The sequence below is a fragment of the Hyaena hyaena genome, unplaced genomic scaffold (genome assembly GCF_003009895.1).
Source record: "Hyaena hyaena isolate Hyena2069 unplaced genomic scaffold, ASM300989v1 scaffold_848, whole genome shotgun sequence".
Classification (NCBI taxonomy): domain Eukaryota; kingdom Metazoa; phylum Chordata; class Mammalia; order Carnivora; family Hyaenidae; genus Hyaena; species Hyaena hyaena.
Genome location: NW_024081479.1, coordinates 450,714 through 470,951, shown reverse-complemented (window position 1 = coordinate 470,951; position 20,238 = coordinate 450,714). Strand labels below are relative to the sequence as shown.

Below are 20,238 nucleotides of genomic sequence, written 5' to 3'. Positions count from 1 at the left end.
TGACATCTGGAAAGCAATACGGACCTGTCTGCCAGGAGAACCAAAGATGTGATTGGAGAGTTGGAACTTTCAGTCCCACCACCCTGACCTCTGGGGAGATGAGATGAGCTGCAGGTTGAATCAACTGCCAATGGCCAATGGTTTAATCAATCCTGTCTATGTGATGCAGTCTCCACAGGAGGAGGAAAGGACAAGATTTGGAGAGCTTCCAGGCTGATGAACACATGGAGGTTCAGGGAGAGTAGCACGGTCTGGAGCTTCCATGCGTGCTTCTACATTCCTTGTCCTAGGCATCTCTTCCATCTGGCCTGTTCTGAGTTATATCCTTTTACAATAAACCAGTAGTCTAGTGAGTAAACTGGTTTCCTGAGTTCTTGAGCTGTTCTACCAGATTAATTGAACCCAAGGCAGTGGTTCAATTAAGTGGTTAATTAAGGTTGTGGGAACCTCTGACTTACAGGCTATCAGTCAGAAGTACAGGTAACAACCTGGACTTGCGATTAGCATCTGAAAAAGGATAGCATTGTGGAATTGAGCCCCCAACCTGTGGAATCTGATGCTAACTCCAGGTAGATAGTATCAGAATTGAGTTGAACTGTAGGATACCTGACTGGTATTGGAGAACTGCAATGTGTGAGGAAAGAAACCACAAATTAGAACTGATGTCAGAATCATAATTGTGTAGTTATATTTTATTTCCCTCTCAGATTCCACAGAGAATTTCAAATCAGGAGTTTTTCCATCCTGTCTATTCCATCTGGCCACCTCAGAGGCAGATGATACCACAAGGAACTTGACCTTCCACTTTTGCTTCTACTGCCCTCCACTAGCCTACCCCAAATTGCTGGCAAGGAGCAGGCTTCTAGCTCCTCAAAGGTAAGGCTCTCTAGTCCTAGAAACTGAAAAAAAACAACCCTCTCACCTAGCTTATCACTGGGAACAGTAAAAGGAGTACATATTTAAAGACATATCAGCTTACTATAACAGGAATACACTTTGAAATCATAAAAACCTGGTATTTTCTCATCTTTTAGAAGCTCTATATATACGGGCTGAGTCTTATGACCTGAATTAAACTACCAATTTCTTTAACAGTAAAAGACGATCCTATGGGGTTTGTAACTAATAAGAAAAATTATAAAAAGTACTTATCATGTGTTTGCCAGATGATAATACTCTTTAACATAACCATTACTGTTACTAACAATAACAAATGTTTACTGTAATGCATTACATTTGGCATTTGTTTATAAATTATCTTACTTGGGCTTTCTATTTCCAGCACTTATGGAGAAGATAACCTGAAAATCTACTTACTACATAACACCTTGAAAAGCTGGATAACAAACAGTTCATGTCATATAACAAACATAAAAAGAGTTGAGATTTTAAGAAAGAAAAAGAAATCCCCAGGGGTGAAAAACTGAAGAAGAAACTAACTCTCATAGCTGATGTTGGCCCGTACAATTAAAGGGCTTGCTTTATTTTGTCACTGGAGGTGGGAGACCAGGTACTGTGCCCTGGAGAGGCTAAGGGAACTCAAATTCCCCTCCCAAAAGCTGGGATCTTGGAGGAATCATATTGTCAGTTAAGAAGGGGGGCGGGGGGGCAAGGAGCACCTGGGTGTCTCAGTCGGTTAAGCATTCGACTGCAGCTCTGCTTATGATCTCACGGTTCATGGTTTGAGCCCTGTGTCAGGCTCTGTGCTGACAGCTCAGAGCCTGGGTCTCTCTCTGCGCCTCCCCTGCTCACACTCTCTCTCTCAAAAATAAATAAACATTGAAAAAAAAACTGACTCAAAAGTACAGAGACAATGGAAGCTTAGCTTTAAAAAGTTTCCTGAAAAATTTGAAACCTTGGCCTGTGTGAAGTCTGAACTTATTCTATTTGTGTGGAGTTTATTCTTCCCATGTGGTCTTAGAATCTAAAGCACAGAAATTAACTTAAAAACACAGTTTCAGGCTTAGAAACAAAGACAATCCTCACTCTCTCCCTCAGGGGGAGTACTCATTATCTCATTTAATTTTTACTACTATCCTATGGAGTAATATTATTCCAGTTTATAAAAGAAACTTTAAGGGAGATTAAGCAAGGTTAAGCTACGTTAAAGTCACCTAGCTATTATCTAACAGAGCTGGGATCTGAATCTGGTTGTTGTTCATTGAATCAAAATACATTTACCAAGTTCTACACTATGTGCCAAGCAGGAAAGGTCCATTTCCTTTCCAATATATCACACTGCCTAATCTTTTTTGAGCAAATCAATAGATAAGCGCAACTATTTTCTTCTTTCTTGAGTTTAGCAAGTCAGTGAGAATGAAGACAGCCAGAATCACAGGAAACCCATAGGATTCTCCTGGGCTCTGTCTGCCAAAGCAGCTAAGTCCTTTCTGCCAAAGAGACTTGGGTTGCTGAGACACTAAAGAGGGAAGAAAAAGAACAACTACTGCTCGGTTGGTCCTGGTTATTGGAATTAATTTCTTAAACACACAACAATGTTAGTATACAGTAAATATTTTCAAACAGAAATTTCAAAATATTATTAATGTTAAGTAGGGATAATAAGGTTGTTGTGATAAACACAAACATATGAAATTGAAATTTAGTAATAACAGCTATAGTTGTATCAGGCTCAACATTCAACATATTTGAATGTTTTTGAGTTGTCTCACATTGAGAAAATCCTGATTTACCAACACAAGTAGCTACAACTATTGGTGTTTTTTAAAAATTAACATGCATTCTTAGAAGCTTAAGTTAAAACACTGATCATCTTATTTGTATGCATACTTTATAAAAATAGTTCTAAATATTTTTTAAAAATCAAATCACATATTTGAGAAATTTCTGAAGCACCTTCTCAGTGTTCTTATAGAGCAAAAGGATGGAATAATTAGACAAAAGACCCAGGGAACCCTCTAGTTTCTGTCTAGGAAGTTAAACAGGATACACAGTAAAGTGCAAAGTTATAAGAAGGAACCAATACATTCTGAAATTCACTGCCAACGACTCTCTTCTGGGACAAAACTCTCTACCCCTACTTTCACCTCCAATCCTGCCATGAAGACCATTATTAATCTACTTTTTGAGTGTCATTTCCCACTTTTCCCCTTTTCTTTTTTTTAATAAAGATTTTTTTTTTCTTTTTTCAGTAATCTCGTACCCAATGTGGGGCTTGAACTCATGACTGAGATCAAGAGTCACATGTTCTTTTGACTGAGCCAGCCTGGTGCTCTCCCACATTTCCCCTTTCCTACTCCAGCTAATCACAAGTACTGACTGTAACCTGACCATACCTTCTTAATTCCCCTTGCGTTTATTCATACTTTTACCTTCACCTTAGATTTATACTCACTGTATTTCTGAAGGCCCAGGGTATGCTAAGCACCATGCTACACAACCTAAATACATTTTCTTACTTATTTCTATTACCATATATTTTACCCATCTTTATTTATTTATAAATAATAACATTTTTAAGTGCTTACTTCATGCCAGATATTATATGCTCAGTGCCTTACCTTAGTTCATTTAATCCTTATAACAGCCCAAATCAAAACAGTATTGTACTGACACAAAAGTATACACATAGATCAAAATGGAATGAAATAGTCCAGAAATAAACTCATGCTTATATGGCTAATTAATCTATGACAAAGGAGGCAAGAATACACAATGGGGAAAAGACAGTCTCTTTATAAACGGTGCTGGGAAAACTGGACAGCTACATGCAAAAGAATGAAAATGGACCACTTTCCTAAACCATACACAGAAATAAATTCAAAACGGGGGCGCCTGGGTGGCTTAGTCGGTAAAGCGTCCGACTTTCGCTTAGGTCACGATCTCGCGGTTCGTGGGTTCGAGCCCCACATCGGGCTCTGTGCTGACTGCCGGCCCAGAGCCTGGAGGCTGTTTCAGTCTGTGACTCTCTCTCTCTCTGACCCTCCCCTGCTCACGCTGTCTCTCTCTCTCTCCTAGAAATAAATAAAAAACATTAAAAAAAAAAAAAGAAAGAAAGAAATTCAAAACAGATTAAAGACCTAAATGTGAGACAGGAAACCATAAAATTCTTATAAGAAAACATAGGCAATAATCTCTCTGACACTGGCCATTGCAACATTTCTCTAGATATGTCTTTTTTTTTTTTTTAATTTTTATTTATTTCTAGGAGAGAGAGAGAGAGAGACAGCGTGAGCAGGGGAGGGTCAGAGAGAGAGGGAGATACACACTCTGAAATAGGCTCCAGGCTCTGAGCTGGGAGTCAGCACAGAGCCCAACGCGGGGCTCGAACCCACGAACCACGAGATCATGACCTAAGCGAAAGCCGGACACTTAACCGACGAAGCCACCCAGGCGCCCCTCTAGACATGTCTCTTAAGGCAAGAGAAACAAAAGCAAAAATAAATTATTGAGACTACATCGAAACAAAAAACTTTTGCACTGTAAAGTAAACCATCAACAAAACTGAAAGACAATCTACTGACTGGAAGAAGATATTTGCAAATGATATATCCAAGAAGGCATTAATATCCAAAATATATAAATAACTTATGCAACCCAAAACCAAAAAAACCCCCCAAATAATCCAATTAAAAATGGACAAGAGATCTGAAGAGACTTTTCCAAAAACATATAATGGCAAAGAGACACATGAAAAGATGCTCAGCATCACTCATCATCAGGGAAATGCAAGTCAAAACCACAATGAAATACCACCTCATGCTAAAATCAAAAACTCAATAAAGAACAAGTGTTGGTGAGAAAAAAAGATCCCTTGTGTACCACTGATGAGAATTCAAACTGGTATAGCTTCTCTGAAAAACAGTATAGATGTTCCTCAAAAAATAAAAAAACAGAAATAACATATGATCCAATTATTCTACTACTGTGTATTTACCCAAAGAACACTAATTTGAAAAGATATATGCACTTGTATGATTACTGAAGCATTTTTTTGCAATAGCCAAATTATAAAAGCAACCTAAGTGTCCATTGACAGATAAATAGATAAAAAGATATGGTGTGTGTGTGTGTGTGTGTGTGTGTGTGTGTGTGTGTGTGTAATATTACTCAGCCAGAAAAAAGAAGATTTTGTCATTTGTGACAACACAGATGGACCCAGAGGGTAATACAGTAAAGTAAAATAAGTCAAAGACAGACAAATATCCCATGGTTTCAGTTATACGTGGAACCTAAAAAATAATTAAACAAACAAACAAAACGTAGAAACAGACCTAGAGAACAGACTAATGGTTATGGTTGCCAGAGGGGAGTTTGATGGGGGATGCAAAATGGGTGAAGGGAAATGGGAGACACAGCGTTCTAGATATAAAATGAATTAAGTCACAAGGATAAAAGGGATAGCATAGGGATAGTCAATGATACTGTAATAGTGTTGCATGGTGACAGATGGTAGGTACATTTGTGGCAAGCATAGCACAACAGATAGACTTGTCGAATCAGTATGTTGTATACCTGAAACTAAAGTAATATTGTGTGTCAACTACACTTTGATTTAAAAAAAAAACACCTAGAATAAAGAATAAGTGGTAAGGGAGGGAAGGATGGAAGGAAGGAGAAGGAAGAAAAGAAGGAAGGAAGGAGGGAAGGAAGGAAGATGCTAATACTATTGCCCTTATTTTATAATGGAAGTACAAAGGCTCTGGAAGGTTAAAAAAATTTTGCCAGAGGCCAAGTAAGGGAAAGAATGATTCGAGGAAGAGTGCTGTCTGAGCTCAGAGCTGAGTTCCTAATGAACAAGGTGATGCTATCAGGGGACAATGGCAGTCCAGACAGAGGGACAATGTACACAAAGAGAAAAGTAGGAAACAGCTTGGTATGCAGTTCAGGGAAAAGATCAGACTTCAGGATCAGCAGACCTGGGCTCATATATCTATATTTGTTTTTGTTTTATGGCCTTTTATTGTGACTATGGTTTTCTCAACTGTGAAATGGTGATAAGAAGCTGTACCATGAAGAACTGGTTTAAAATTAAACATGATATGTGGCAGTATGCATCACAGGGCTAGGCCCATGGTAGGTACTCAATAAATGTTACTTCTCTTTCTTTCCCCTAGTTGACAATTCAATAACCTTAATTGTAAGAATGTCATTTCCATCTCCATTGAACCCCAGACATGTCTCTCTCTTCTACAAGCTCCCAAGCTTTATAACCAGGGCCTTTGGAGGCACAGTATACCAAAAGTCATTCAGCAAGTTATTTGGTAATGTCCTTAGCCACCATTTTTCAAAATGAGAACTATCCTCACACCACTTACCTGTGTAGGCCATGTTCTTAGGGTTGCCATAAGGAGCCCCAGGCTGCACGGGGCTATAAACAGGGTTCATTGTGGAAGATTGAGGATCCTGCAGAAACAAAGAAAATAGCACTGATTACTGATTGCTCATTTTCCCTGACATCAGCTTCCCTTCTATAATCTTTATATTCACAGAGAACAACACGGTATAGCACAAAGAAGCAAAAAGCCATTTGTTTGTATCTGGCCCTATGCTATACACTTTTCTCGTTATACAGACGAAGATACTGAGTAGAGAGGTGATACAACTTGCCTAATGTCAACACAGACCTTTTGGCTTTTAGTTCAGAACCAGACCCACTAACCCACATATGACTTTACCACTAGTATACTGTGTGGCAATGGTAAAGTCAAATAACTTCCCCTCTTTAGACTCTGATCCTGATGTAAAATCAATTAGTTTAGGCTCTCTGAGCTCTTTTCCAATTCTAAGGATGCCAGTCCAGGAGTTGGGAAAGGATGCACTTCTACTGTTCACCAGGGGAGCGCAGGAGCCAAATAATGAGCACACAGCCTATTAGAAAGTCTACACAGCAAGTGTCTCACCAACGCTTTGCACCTGCAGAGGACAAGATACCAGTTACTAACAGATTTGGGAAAAATAGAAATTTACTGCCACGAATAATTTTAATGAAAGACAAGGAAACACAGCCAAGATCTCTTTCAAAATTTATTCAACAGAAAGAAACTTGGAAATTTGTGTGCAATAAGTATCACCTGCACAAGTGCTTTGTTAGTTACCTTAATGAAGCACATTCCCCATTCTGATTAATGGAAAAATCTGTCATTAAACTCTGTTTTATAGCCAATTTGTCCCACCTTGTTTAGGGAACCATCTCTGACACATAGGCCAATACATGCCTGAAAAACTTGTCTCTACAAATATATTATTTACACTTCATAAAAATCAAACAATTATCTCCTAACCAGGCTCACATCATGGATGGGCAATTTTTAGGTCATTAACTTCTCTTATAGGAAACAAGTCAAATGTCAAGACAAGCAGTCAACAGCTGGCTTGATGACAATTGCTCTGCGATTAATTAAGTCTCTCCAGGGTTCTGGAATGAGAGGTGGAGTAAAGATGGGTTCCCAAGGAGAGGAAAGCAGGGCAGTCAAACAGGCAAAAAGGAAAATGCTACTTGTCAATTCCAGAGGCTAGAACTTCCTGAAAGGTACCCAAACGGGCAGCCCTGGCAAATGACCCCAAGGCAAGAGACTAAACTACTACCAGTAAATGAACTGAAAAACAACTTAAGGATGAAAGTTACAAGATATAGATAGATAGATAGATAGATAGATAGATACAGAGAGAACATATATATATATATATATATATATATATGTTTCAGCACAATTTAAGGAGAATATACCCTTGCAGCCAGAGTTATCTAAGAATACGGCCAGGTAACATTCTCTCTAAATATAACTATCTTTTTTCTTTTTTTTAATATTTTTATTTATTTCTAGGAGAGAGAGACAGCGTGAGCAGGGTAGGGTCAGAGAGAGAGGGAGATACACACTCTGAAATAGGCTCCAGGCTCTGAGCTGGCAGTCAGCACAGAGCCTGACGCAGGGCTCGAACCCACGAACCGCGAGATCATGACCTAAGCGAAAGTCGGACGCTTAACCGACTAAGCCACCCAGGTGCCCCTAAATATAACTATCCTTAACAGGTACTAGGAGAATTAAGAAAGATCTCCAAATGTCAAAATACACTACCAACTGTTAGGTAGCGCACACATGTAAATGATGATGGTGATGATGTGATGGCAGCAACAACACAGAAGACAACGTGTACACTTTTCCTGCCTTAGATCTCTCCTCAACCCAACTAGTTCTCTGCTAAATAAGCTGCGGTGAGCAAGACTGTTCAAGTGCTAAGCAGCGCAACTGGCCCTATAAACATCCGGTGTTCTCCTAATAAGAAGGTACTCCATGTTGCTGATTGAGCAAGGTATGAAATTGTTTTTCATAACCAAAGAAACTCATCAACTTTGGAAATGGTCTCCTGCTGCTCCAAAATGAGGGCCACAGCCTCAAAAGGAGATCCTGCCTGGGCAGCACTCCACAACATGGATTCCAAGCTCAACTGATGACTGACAGAAAGGAGATATGCTATGGGTTCAAAATTTGGATTAAGAATGTGACAGCCACTTCTGGGGAAGCTGCTCACATGAAGAGAGGGTCCCTGGCTTTCAAGGGAAAGTCAACATTTTATAAGAGAATCCACATACTCTTAATAGTTTCAGGGACAGGCTAAATAAACATGAGTAGAAGATCACAAGCTCTATGAACAGGCAGACTTAGATTTATATCCTGGAATTGCATCCTACCAAATGAGGGACCACAGGCCACTAACCTTTCTGAGCTTCAGTTTCCTCTAGCCTCAAAATGGAAAAGATATTACATACTTTATAAAGTTGTTGTAAGGTTTTTTTTAAAAAACAGATTTATTGAGGTATAATTTACATACAATAAAATTTACCTCTTTTGGGTATACAGTTCTAGGACCCCTGGAAAATGTGTAGTCATACAAACACCACCACACGTAAAATGTAAAGCATTTTCATCACCCCAAAAAGTTCTCTCAGTCTTACTATCAATACCCTCCCACTGATTCCAGCCTGTGACAACCACCAATTTATTTTCTGTTGCTCTATATATACACACATAACAACTTTTACTTTACAGATGAAAAATGTGAGGCTGAAAAAAGGCAATGAACAGCCCAAGGTCACAAAACAAGTAAGGACAGGGTTAAGACTAGCATCCCAAATGGATCAGAGACCTAAATGAAAGAGCTGAAATATAAAACTCATAGAAAAAAGAAGAAAATATAGGCATAAACCTTTGTAACCTTGGATTGGCAATGGCTTCTTAAATATGATACCAATAGCACAACCAACCAAAGGAAAATAAATATACTGGATTAATCAAAACTAAAAACTTGTGTGTTTAAGAAGGTGAAAGACAACCCAGAGAATGAGAGAAATTTGCAGATCATATACAGTTGACCCTTGAACAATGCAGGGGTTAGGGGTGCCAAACCCCCATGCAGTCCAAAATCTGCATATAACTTTGACTTCCCCAAACCTAACTACCAAGAACCTATTGTTGACCGGAAGCCTTACCAAGAATATAGACATTCAAATAACATGTATTTTGTATATGTATTACATACTATATTTTTGTAATAAAGCAAGCTAGAAAATGTTATTAAAAAATCATAAGGAAAATATATTTACAGTATTGTATTATTAAAAAAATTGCTGTATAAGTGGACCCACAGAGTTCAAACCCATGTTGTTCAAGAGTCAACTGTATAGGATAGGGGATTTGAGGGTTTTTTGGGTTTTTTTTAATTATTTATTCTGAGAGAGTGAGAGCATAAGTGGGTGAGGCACAGAGAAAAAAGGGAAGAGAGAAAATTCCAAGCAGGCTCTGCAAAGACAGCGCAGAGACCAACATGGGGCTCGAACCCACAAACTGTGGGATCATGACCTGAGCCAAAATCAAGAATCAGACACTTAACTGATTGAGCCACCCAAGTGCCCCAGGTATTGTGTTTGTATATAAATATTTGTATTTAAAATATATAAAGAACTTTTATCTTGGGGCACCTGGGTGGTTCAGTCAGTTAAGTGTCCGTTCAGCACAGGTCATGATCTTGTGGTTCACGAGTTTAAGTCCTGCATCAGGCTCTGTACTGACAGCCCAGAGCTTGGAGCCTGCTTTGAATTCTATCTCCCTCTCTCCCTGCCCCTCCCCCAGTCACTCTGTCTCTCTCTATTTCAAAAATAAACAAGCATTAAAAATTTTTTTGAAGAAAAAAAATCTCTTCACTCAATAATAAAAAGGCCAATAACCCAATTAAAAAATGGGCAAAGGATCTGAACACACATTTCTTCAAAGAAGTTATATAAATGATAAATCAAACCAAATGAGGTATCACTTCTATACATTAGATGGCTATAATAAAAAAGATAACAAAAAGTGTTGACAAGGTTGTGAAGAAACTGGAACCCTCATACAATGCTGGTGGGAACGTAAAATGACACAGCCACTTTAGAAATAAATCTGATAGTTCCTCAAATAATTAAACAGGGTCACCACATAATCCAGCAATGCCACTCCTAGGTATATACCACAGAGAAATGAAAATGCATGTCAACATCAATGTTCACAGCAGCATTATTCATGATACTCAAAAGAGGGAAACTGGGTGGCTCAGTCAGTGAAGCATCCAACTCTTGGTTTCGGCTCAGGTCATGATCTCATGGTCAGTCGTGGGATCAAGCTCTTTATGAAGCCTGCTTGGGATTCTCTCTTTGCCCCTCCCCTGCCCCTCTCTTTCTCAAGACAAAAACAAAAAGAGGGAAAGAACCTAAGTGTTCAACTAGTGAATGGATAAATCTAATGTGATATATCCATACAGTGAAATACTTGGCAATAAAACGAAATGGAGTATTGATACATGATACATGATACAACATAGATGACTCTTAAAAACATTACATTAAGTGAAAGAAGCCAGTCACAAAAGGTCACATATTACATGATTCCATTTATATGAAATTTCCAGAATAGGCAAACCTATAGAGACAAAAGGTAGATTAATGGTTGCCTAGATTAGCTCATGACACATGAAACCTAATAACTTCTAAATCCACATTTTTTCACAATAATTATTATAATGTAACACTCAACCACACTCCACACCCACATACACCCTACTATCTGAACATTTGTTCCTCATCACTCCTTAAGCAATGTCAATCCCACCATACCCAAGAGTAAACTCAGTATCTCTCCTCAGGCCCATTTTTTCATCCTGTATTGGCTGTCTCAAAATTACTGACAATCCATCTACCTAAGACAAAAACCTGGAAGTCATCCTAAATTCCACTCACTCTTTCACACCTGATCAATCATCAACTCCCAAAAAAACCCTACTGTCCCTGTCTTAAGTTTCATCATCTCTTGTCTAAACTATTACAACAGTCCCAAGAGGTCTATTTTCCACATTCTAACCCAGTCTACCTCATCCCTGATATTCATTATTAAAACAAAGGTTGGATGGGTTATTCTCCTCGAAGGCTTTGGGAACAAAATCCAAATTCTTTCACATGGTATACAATATTCTCTATGCTCTATGGGATAGGGCTTAGGAATCTATGCATTTATGTTCCCAAGGAGATTTTGAAGCCCAAATAGTCTGAAGGCAATGCCTGAGACTCTCTTTCCCAAATGCCATTTGTCCCACATAAACTTGAGAGAGGAACAACAAATATTCCTACCTGCACCTGAATTGGGAGTGGGGCAGAAGAGACAAAATTTTCTAAAAAGTAAAATATATTGTATATCAGATAGCGGTAAATGCAGCAGAAATCTAATGAGGGTAGTCAGAGAGTGCTAAGGGGAGGGGGGGCAGTGGATTTTTTAAATGGCTAGAGAAAGTGTCACTGAGTGACATATAAGCAATGAGTAAATTGAAGAAGCAAGCCATACAGCTGAGAGGAAACTGTCCAAGTAGAGAAAACAGCAAATGCAAATGCCCTGAAGTGGAACTGTTTGAGAAATACCATGGAGGCCACTTTAGCTAGAAAGCAGTGAATGAAAGGGAAAAGAGTAGACAGTGAGACCAGACAGGTCATAAGGGTCAAATCATGCAGAGCCTTGTAGCGTAGTATTAGGACTTTGTTTTTTATTCAAAATGAGATAAGAAGCCACTGGAGTATTTGCGCAGAAGGGTGACATGATTTGACTTCATTTTAAGATTACTTTGACTGCTGATCTGAGATCAGATGGCAGGAATGCAAATGGAGAAGAAAGAAAATTAGTCAGAATGCTATTTGAAATAATCCAGATGAAGGAAAATGTGGCTTGAAATAGGGTGGTAGCAGTGGTGACAGTGGTGGTGAAAAGTAGTCATATTTCGGATATATTTTGAAGAATAGGCTGACAGAAATTACTAAAGGATTGAAATATGGAGTATGAGAGGGAGCAAGACATTAAAGATTACTCCAACGCTAACTTGAGAAATTAGAATAATAAAAATAACCACTTACTGGGATAAAAACTATAAAGGGAGCATGTTTGGGGGTAAAAAACAAATTTGGATTTGGACTTAAATTTGCAATACCTAAGAATACTACTTATAATGGTTTGATACACAATGGGCACTGTGAAAGGATTAACCATTACCAATATTATAAATATCACCTCTATTACCAGCAGCTACTATTTATTGAACATCTACCATGTGACAGGCACTGTGCTAGGGATTTACCTTATTAAGTCCCTATAAGTCTTAAAAGGTCCCAGTGATCTTGCAAAATAGGTATTTTTTCACTGTCTTATAGATAAATAAACTTAAGCCCAGAGAAATAAAGCAAACTATCCAAAGTCTCATTACTAAGAATTAAGAAAGGTCAGTTTCATATCCACGTCTGTCTGATTCCAATGTCTAAGCTACTTCCACCAGGCTAGAAGTTCCCAGTCTCCCAAACCCAGCACTAGATTGTCCTCTGGAATGGCAGGCCCTGAGCCCTTCCCTTTAACTCAGGATCCCTTGTGACCTTGATAGATCCTACTCATGGAGGCAGTTCATATCTATCTGTTGGGTCCCTGCTGGGCACACACAGTCAGTTACAAGAGAATAAAAGCACTGCCTCCCTGAATTCTACAATCTCAGCTGCCACACACTACCCATCCGACCTGATTTCACTTCTTAAGTATGAAAGATAAGTGTCCACTGTGCACATCCTGCCTAGCTATCTCTCCAGAGCCAGGTATGGAGTTACCCCTACTTCCTGGGGCTGAACCACAGCAAGTCTACATTTCTTGTGTTAGCAAACACAATTGTGCAATAGCTTCCTTCTCATCTTATTCAGAATAAAATCCAAAATCCTTCTAAAAGTCTACAAGGCCTTCTATGATCTGACTTTACACGCCCACATCTCTGATTGCAACTCCTACTACTATTCCCCTGCTTTCTCCACTCCAATCACAATGACCTCCTTGTTCCCTGAATACACCATACATGCTTACACCTCAGGATCTTTGTACTTCTCTTCCCCACACCCAGAATGCCCTTCCCCCAGGTATCCAAATAGTATACTCCCTCACTTCAATCAGGTCTCTGCTCAAATGTCACCTTACCAGAAATGACTCCCTTATCTTAACCCACCTACCTACCTAAAATAGTTCCTCCAAATGATGTTATTCTCTGTCACATCATCCTGTTTTACCTTTCCTATTGACACCTATCACTACCTGATATATTTTCTTGCCTATTTATTCTCTCCCCAAGTACTTTGTCCTTAGTACCCAAAATATTATCCAGCACAGAATGGACACTAAATACACAGTAGTTGAATGAATAATGAACCATCCTTCATGCTTCTCCAAAACACAACTCTGAAAAAAGCATCAAAGTACTTGCCACTTCTTGGCATATCCCAGTGAACTACTTGGCTTCACATCTTCCCAGTATTTATTTCTATTGTCCACAGAAGCCTCCATTGATGTTTACCTCTCCAGCTGCAAAATAAGCAGTGGTGAGCCAAACAGTGGAATAGTGTCTGAGAGAGAAAACAGAGGTCCTAAAAATTTCCCTCCTGGTGGAGCTAGCTTTCATACTCAGACTGTTCTTCAAGTGGCCTGTTGCTGCTCCCAAAAAAACACCAACTATTTCTTTCCAACCAACAGCAAAATCTATGAGCATAAAATGACAAAGGAAAAAAGCCATGGATTCAGGATGAATGCTTGGAAGTACTACATGCACAATAGGTTGCAGCATTAAAAATTAGTGTTGTAGCTTGCAAAGTACTTTAAAATTTTCAATGAATTTTACGATTTACAAAGTGCTTCTAGTTTATAAAAATTTTAACTACTATTTCACTTGATACTTTGAGGTAAACAATGCAAATTAACTTCATTTGACAGATAAAGAAATGAAAATTCAAATGTTTAATGCACTTTGGATGTACTGTACAGAAAAGAGAAAGATGGTGTCTGCCCAAAGAAGGTTATGGTCTAGTTGGGGAATTTTTAAAGTTCAATAAAAAATAAAGATGCCAAAAATAATACATGGGGACAGAAATTCTGGAATGCTTAAGCATTTGCTTATCAAACCTTCACCCCAAAAAGCAACAATAAAACTGGATAAAATTGTCAAAAGCAACCAATTCAGGCCTCTGAAAACTAACCAAAAGCATATATCAAATTGAGAAAGGGTTATTCAGGAAAAATTATTGAACCACACTAAGAACAGTGAGAATCTGTGGCATTTTAGCCTAGAGCTGCCCCTATCTCCCAACCCCCAGCTCCCTGAGAGTAATTCCGTCAGAGCAGGCCAGGCCAGGCCAAGAGGATGACTGGAGCCAGAGTGGCTGATTTAATCTGAAGCTGAGCACAGAAAATCAGCTCTGGATATTGCCTAGCATCACAATAGAGTGACAATCTGGGGAACAATAGTAAACAATCCAGGAAGGCCACTACTGGAGCCAGACTAAGGTAGGGCAGGCAACAGAGCAGATAAGCCGGAAATTTTAAAGGGCATACTGGGGAGCCAAACAGCCATAAAGGGTCTTGATGTCTACTGACTCTATGTGAATGTAAGGCCTTGAACACACTGAAAGTAAAGGCTGGTACAGAACTGTAAGTTGCCTGAAATTTGAATGCATTTCCCAAATAACAAACAGATCCATTAGCAAATGGTAGAAAATTTCCTGGCCTGTGGGTTAAGCCAATCATTGACCACTAATCTACACTGACCCAGGGGTGACTTTTAAGAAGCCAAGTTTAAAAATTAAAACAATAGTTTATAAAATGTGACCAGAGTAAACTACATTCACATTAAATAACTAAACATTCATGTTAAAAAAAAAAAAAAAAAGACCTCAGTAGTCACACACTGCAGAAGAGACAGACACTATAGAATAGTCTAAGACACTAAATAAACAAAAACATTCAGCAACAATACCCGCCCTCACCTCCAAGGGGGAAGAATCTGAATCAAGAGTTGCTACAATATATTATCTAAAACATGTAGTTTTCAACCAAAAACAAAAAATCATGAATCATGCAAAGAAACAGTGAAGTGTGCCTCATTTACCATGAAAGAAAGAAAGAAGAAAAAAAAAGTCTAAAGATACTGACTCAAGGGAGCCCAGATACTGAAATCAGCAGATAAATATTTCAAAACAGCTATTATAAACAATGTTAAAAAGAACAAAAGGAAACCACATTTAAACAATCAAATGAAAGTAGGATGATAACTCATCAAATAGAGAATATCAATATACAGAAATTATGAAAATATAAAGAACCAAATGGAAACTGTATTCTGAAATAAAATATTCAAGAAGGATTCAACAACGAATCTGGGATGGCAGAAAAAAAAATCAAACTTCAAAGACACATCAATATAGATCAATATAGATTATGCAATCTGAAAAACGAAAATAAAAATAAACTAAGTGAGTGCCTGTGGGAAACTATCAATCAAACCAACAATTAAGTAGAGTTCCAGAAAGACAAAAGAAAAAAAAATGAGCAGAAAATATTTGGAGGCATAATGACTAAAAGCTTCCCAAATTTGATTTTAAAAACAAACATCAGGGGCACCTGGGTGGCTCAATGGTTGAGTGTCCGACTCTTGATTTTGGCTCAGGTCATGATCCCAGGGTCGTTGGATCAGGCCCCGCATCTGGCTTTACACTGGACATGAAGCCTGCTTGGGATTTTTTCACTCTCTCCCCCTGCTCCTCTCCCCTGCTCAGGCTCTCTCTCTCTCAAATTAAAACAAAACATTAAACTACACATCTAAGACAGATAATGAACTCCAAGTTGGCGAAACACAAAAAATATCCGTAACTGTATACATCATACTAAAAACTGTGGAAAGCCAAAGAGAAATTTTTGAAAGTGGCAAGAGAGAACAATCTATCAGATAAAATGGAACAACAAGATTAATAGCACACTTCTTATCAGAAATAATGGAGGCTAGAGTCAGTGGAATGATATATAAAATGTGCTAAAAGAAAAAAAAGTAAACATATTAAACAAGGTTTACAACCCCCTTAGAACCACAGAAGAGCTTGAATAGCCAAAGCAATCCTGAGAAACAACAAAGCTGGAGGTATCACAATTCCAGATTTCAAGAGACATTACAAAGTTGTAGTCATCAAAGCAGTATGGTATTGGTACAAAAAACAGACACACAGATCAATGGAACAGAATAAAGACCCCAGAAATAAACCTACATTTCATGGTCAATTGGAGGCAAGAATGACAAAGGAGGCAAGAATATACAATGGCTAAAAGACAGTCTTTTCAATAAATGGTGGTGGAAAGACTGGACAGCTACATATAAGAGAATGAAACTGGACCACCTCCAAACACCAAACACAAAAATAAACTCAAAACAAATTAAAGACCTAAATGTTAGACTTCAAACCATAAAAATCCTAGAGGAGAACACAGACAGTAATCTCTCTAGTATCAGTCATAGCAATACTTTTCTATATAGGTTTCCTAAGGCAAAGGAAACAAGCAAAAATAAACTGTTGGGACTACACCAAAATAAAAAGCTTTTGCACGGTGAAGGAAACCATCAACAAAATGAAGATAACCTACTGAATGGGAGAAGATACTTGAAAATGATGTATCTGATCAGTGTGTGATGCCCAAAATATATAAAGAACTTACACAACTTGGGATGCCTGTGTGGCTCAGTGGGTTAAGCATCCAACTTCAGCTCAAGTCATGATCTCACAGTTCATGAGTTCAAGTCCCACATTAGGCTCTATGCAGACAATTCAGAGCCTGGAGCCTGCTTCAAACTCTGTGTCTCCCTCTCTCTCTGCCCCTTTCCCACTTATGCGCTCTCTCTCTCTCTCTCAAAAATAAACAAACATTATGGGGCACACGGATGGCTCAGTTGGTTATGCATCCGACTTCCGCTCAGGTCATGATCTCACCGTTCCCAAGTTCAAGCCCTATGTCAGGCTCTGTGCTGACACCTCAGAGCCTGGAGCCTGTTTCAGATTCTGTGTCTCCCTCTCTGTCTCTGCCCCTCACCCATTCATGCTCTGTCTCGCTCTCTCTCAAAAATAAACAAACATTAAAAAATTAAAATAAATAAACGTTAAAAATATTTAAAAAAGAACTTATACAACTCAATACCCCCCAAAAAAAGAAAGCAAAAAAAAATCTGATTAAAAATTGGGCAGAGGACCTGAAAAGACATTTTTCCAAAGAAGACATACAGATGGCCAACAGATACAAGATACATGAAAAGCTCAGTATCACTCATTGACAGGGAATGAAAACCCAAAATGAGATAACATCTCAATGCTTGCATGAATGCCTAGAATCAGGAAGACAAGAAACAACAAATGTTGGTAAGTATGTGGAGAAAAAGGAACCCCCACTGTTGGTGGTAATGTAAACTGGTACAGCCACTGTGGAAAACAGTATGAATGTTCCCCCCAAAATTAAAGATATATGATCCAATAATTCCACTATTGGGTGTTTACCCAAGAAAAATGAAAACAGTAACTCAAAAAGATACATGCACCCTTATGTTTACTGTAGCATTATTTATACTAGCCAAAACATGGAAACAACCTGAGTGTCCATAAATAGACAAATGGATAAAGAACACATATATACACACATACAATGGAATACATACAATGGAATACTACCCAGCCATAAAAAAGAATAAGATCATGCCATTTGAGACAACATGGATGGACCCAGTGGGTATTATACTAAGTGAAATAAGGCAGACTGAGAAAGACAAATACCGTATGATTGCTTTGATAAATGGTATCTATAAAAAAATGAGTTAACAGAAAGCAGAATCAGGACTATAAACACAGAAAACAAACTGATATTTGTCAGAAGGGAGGGTGCTGGCAGGGATGGGCAAAAGGGTGTGGAGAGGAAAGGGAGATAAAGGCCTCCAGTTATAGAATAAGTAAGTCACAGAATATACAGCAGAGCATGAGGACTACAGTCAATGATAATAGCATAATAACAGGACAGGTGATAGCTATACTTGGGTGAATATAGGATAAGCTTATCAAATCACTAAGTTGTATAGTTAAAACATCTAACACTATGTGTCAACTTTACTCAAAAATTAAATACAAATAAAAAAATAGGAGTAGCTGGATGGCTAAGTGGGTTAAGCGTTCCAACTTCTGCTCAGGTAATGATTTAGTAGTTCGTGAGTTCGAATGCCATGTTGGGCTCTGTGCTGATAGCTCAGAGCCTGAAGTCTGCTTCAGATTGTGTCTGTCTGTCTGTCTCTCTCTCTTATTCTCTCTCTCTGCCCCTCCCCCACTCATGCTGTCTGTCTCTCTCTCTCTCTCCCCCTCTCAAAAATAAACATTAAATTAAAAGATGGCACATGTGGAAACTAATTTGACAATAAACTATTTATTAAAAAAAAAAATGGCTCAGACACATAGACCAATGGAATAGAACTGAAAACTCAGAATTGGACCCAAAAGTATACAGCCAACTAATCTTTTGACAAAGCAGGAAAGAGTATCCAGTGGACAAAAGACAGCCTCTTTAACACATGGTGCTGGGAGAACTGGACAGCAACATGCAGAAGAATGAAACTAGATCATTTTCTCACACCATACCCAAAAATAAACTCAAAATGGATAAAGGACCTGAACGTGAGACAGGAAACCATCCAAACCCTAGAGGAGAAAGCAGGAAACAACCTCCTTGACCTCCACCGCAGCAATTTCTTACTTGACACATCCTCAAAAGCAAGGGAATCAAGAGCAAAAATAAACTAATGGGACCTCATCAGATCAAAAGCTTCTGCATGGCAAAGGAAACAACCCACAAAACTAACAGGCAACCGATGGAATGGGAAAAGATAGTTGCAAATGACATATCAGATAAAGGGTTAATATCCAAAATCTATAAGGAACTCACCAAACTCCACACTGAAAAACAAGCAATCTAGTGAAGAAATGGGCAGAAGATATGAACAGACACTTCTCCAAAGAGAACATCCAGATGGCCAACAGACACATGAAACGATGCTGAGCATCCCTCCTCATCAGGGAAATACAAATCAAAACCACACTGAGATACCACCTCACACCGGCCAGAGTGGCTAAAATGAGCAAATCAGAGGACTCTAGATGCTGGTGAGGATGTGGAGAAATGGGCACCCTCTTACACTGTTGGTGGGAATGTAAACTGGTGCAGCCCTTCTGGAAAACAGTGTGGAGGTGCCTCAGGAAACTAACAATAGAACTCCCCTATGACCCAGCAATAGCACTGCTAGGAATTTACCCAAGGGATACAGGAGTGCTGATGCATAGGAGCACATGGACCCCAATGTTCATAGCAGCACTCTCAACAATAGCCAAAACATGGAAAGAGCCTAAGTGTCCATCAGCGGATGAATGGATCAAGAAGATGTGGTTTATCTATACGATGGAATACTACATGGCAATGAGAAAGAATGAAATCTGGCCATGTGTAGAAACATGGATGACCCTGAGGGTGTTATGCGGAGCGAAATAAGTCAGGCAGAGAAGGACAAATACCATATGTTTGCACGTATAGGAGGACTGGGAGGAACTTAACAGAGGACCAAGTGGGAGAACAAAGGGGGAAATAGTGGGGCAGAGGGAGAGAGGCAAACCATGAGAGACTCTTGAATGCTGAGAACAAACTGAGGACTGATGGGTTGGGGGGAGGGAGGGGTGATGGGTATGGAGGAGGGCACTTGTGGGGATGAGCTCTGGGTGTTATATGGAAACCAACTTGACAATAAACTATTTGGTAAAAAAAAAAAAAAAAAAAAGAGTATATATATTTTCTCTTAATAGATTTAAAAGACAGTATATAAAACAATAACTCTAAAACTGTA

The 20,238-nt window shown here is 38.8% G+C and overlaps 1 protein-coding gene across 3 annotated transcripts in view; it reads right to left on the bottom strand.

Moving 5' to 3' along the window:
- Positions 1–20,238, bottom strand: part of FAM168A (family with sequence similarity 168 member A) — a 200,126-nt gene that overhangs the window by 60,999 nt on the left and 118,889 nt on the right. For all 3 annotated transcript variants that reach the window (XM_039219900.1, XM_039219902.1, XM_039219901.1), the window contains exon 2: positions 6,279–6,366. In XM_039219900.1, the coding sequence (XP_039075831.1) occupies positions 6,279–6,348 (70 nt within the window). In that variant the 5' untranslated portion in view covers positions 6,349–6,366. The remainder of the gene's footprint in view (positions 1–6,278; positions 6,367–20,238) is intronic.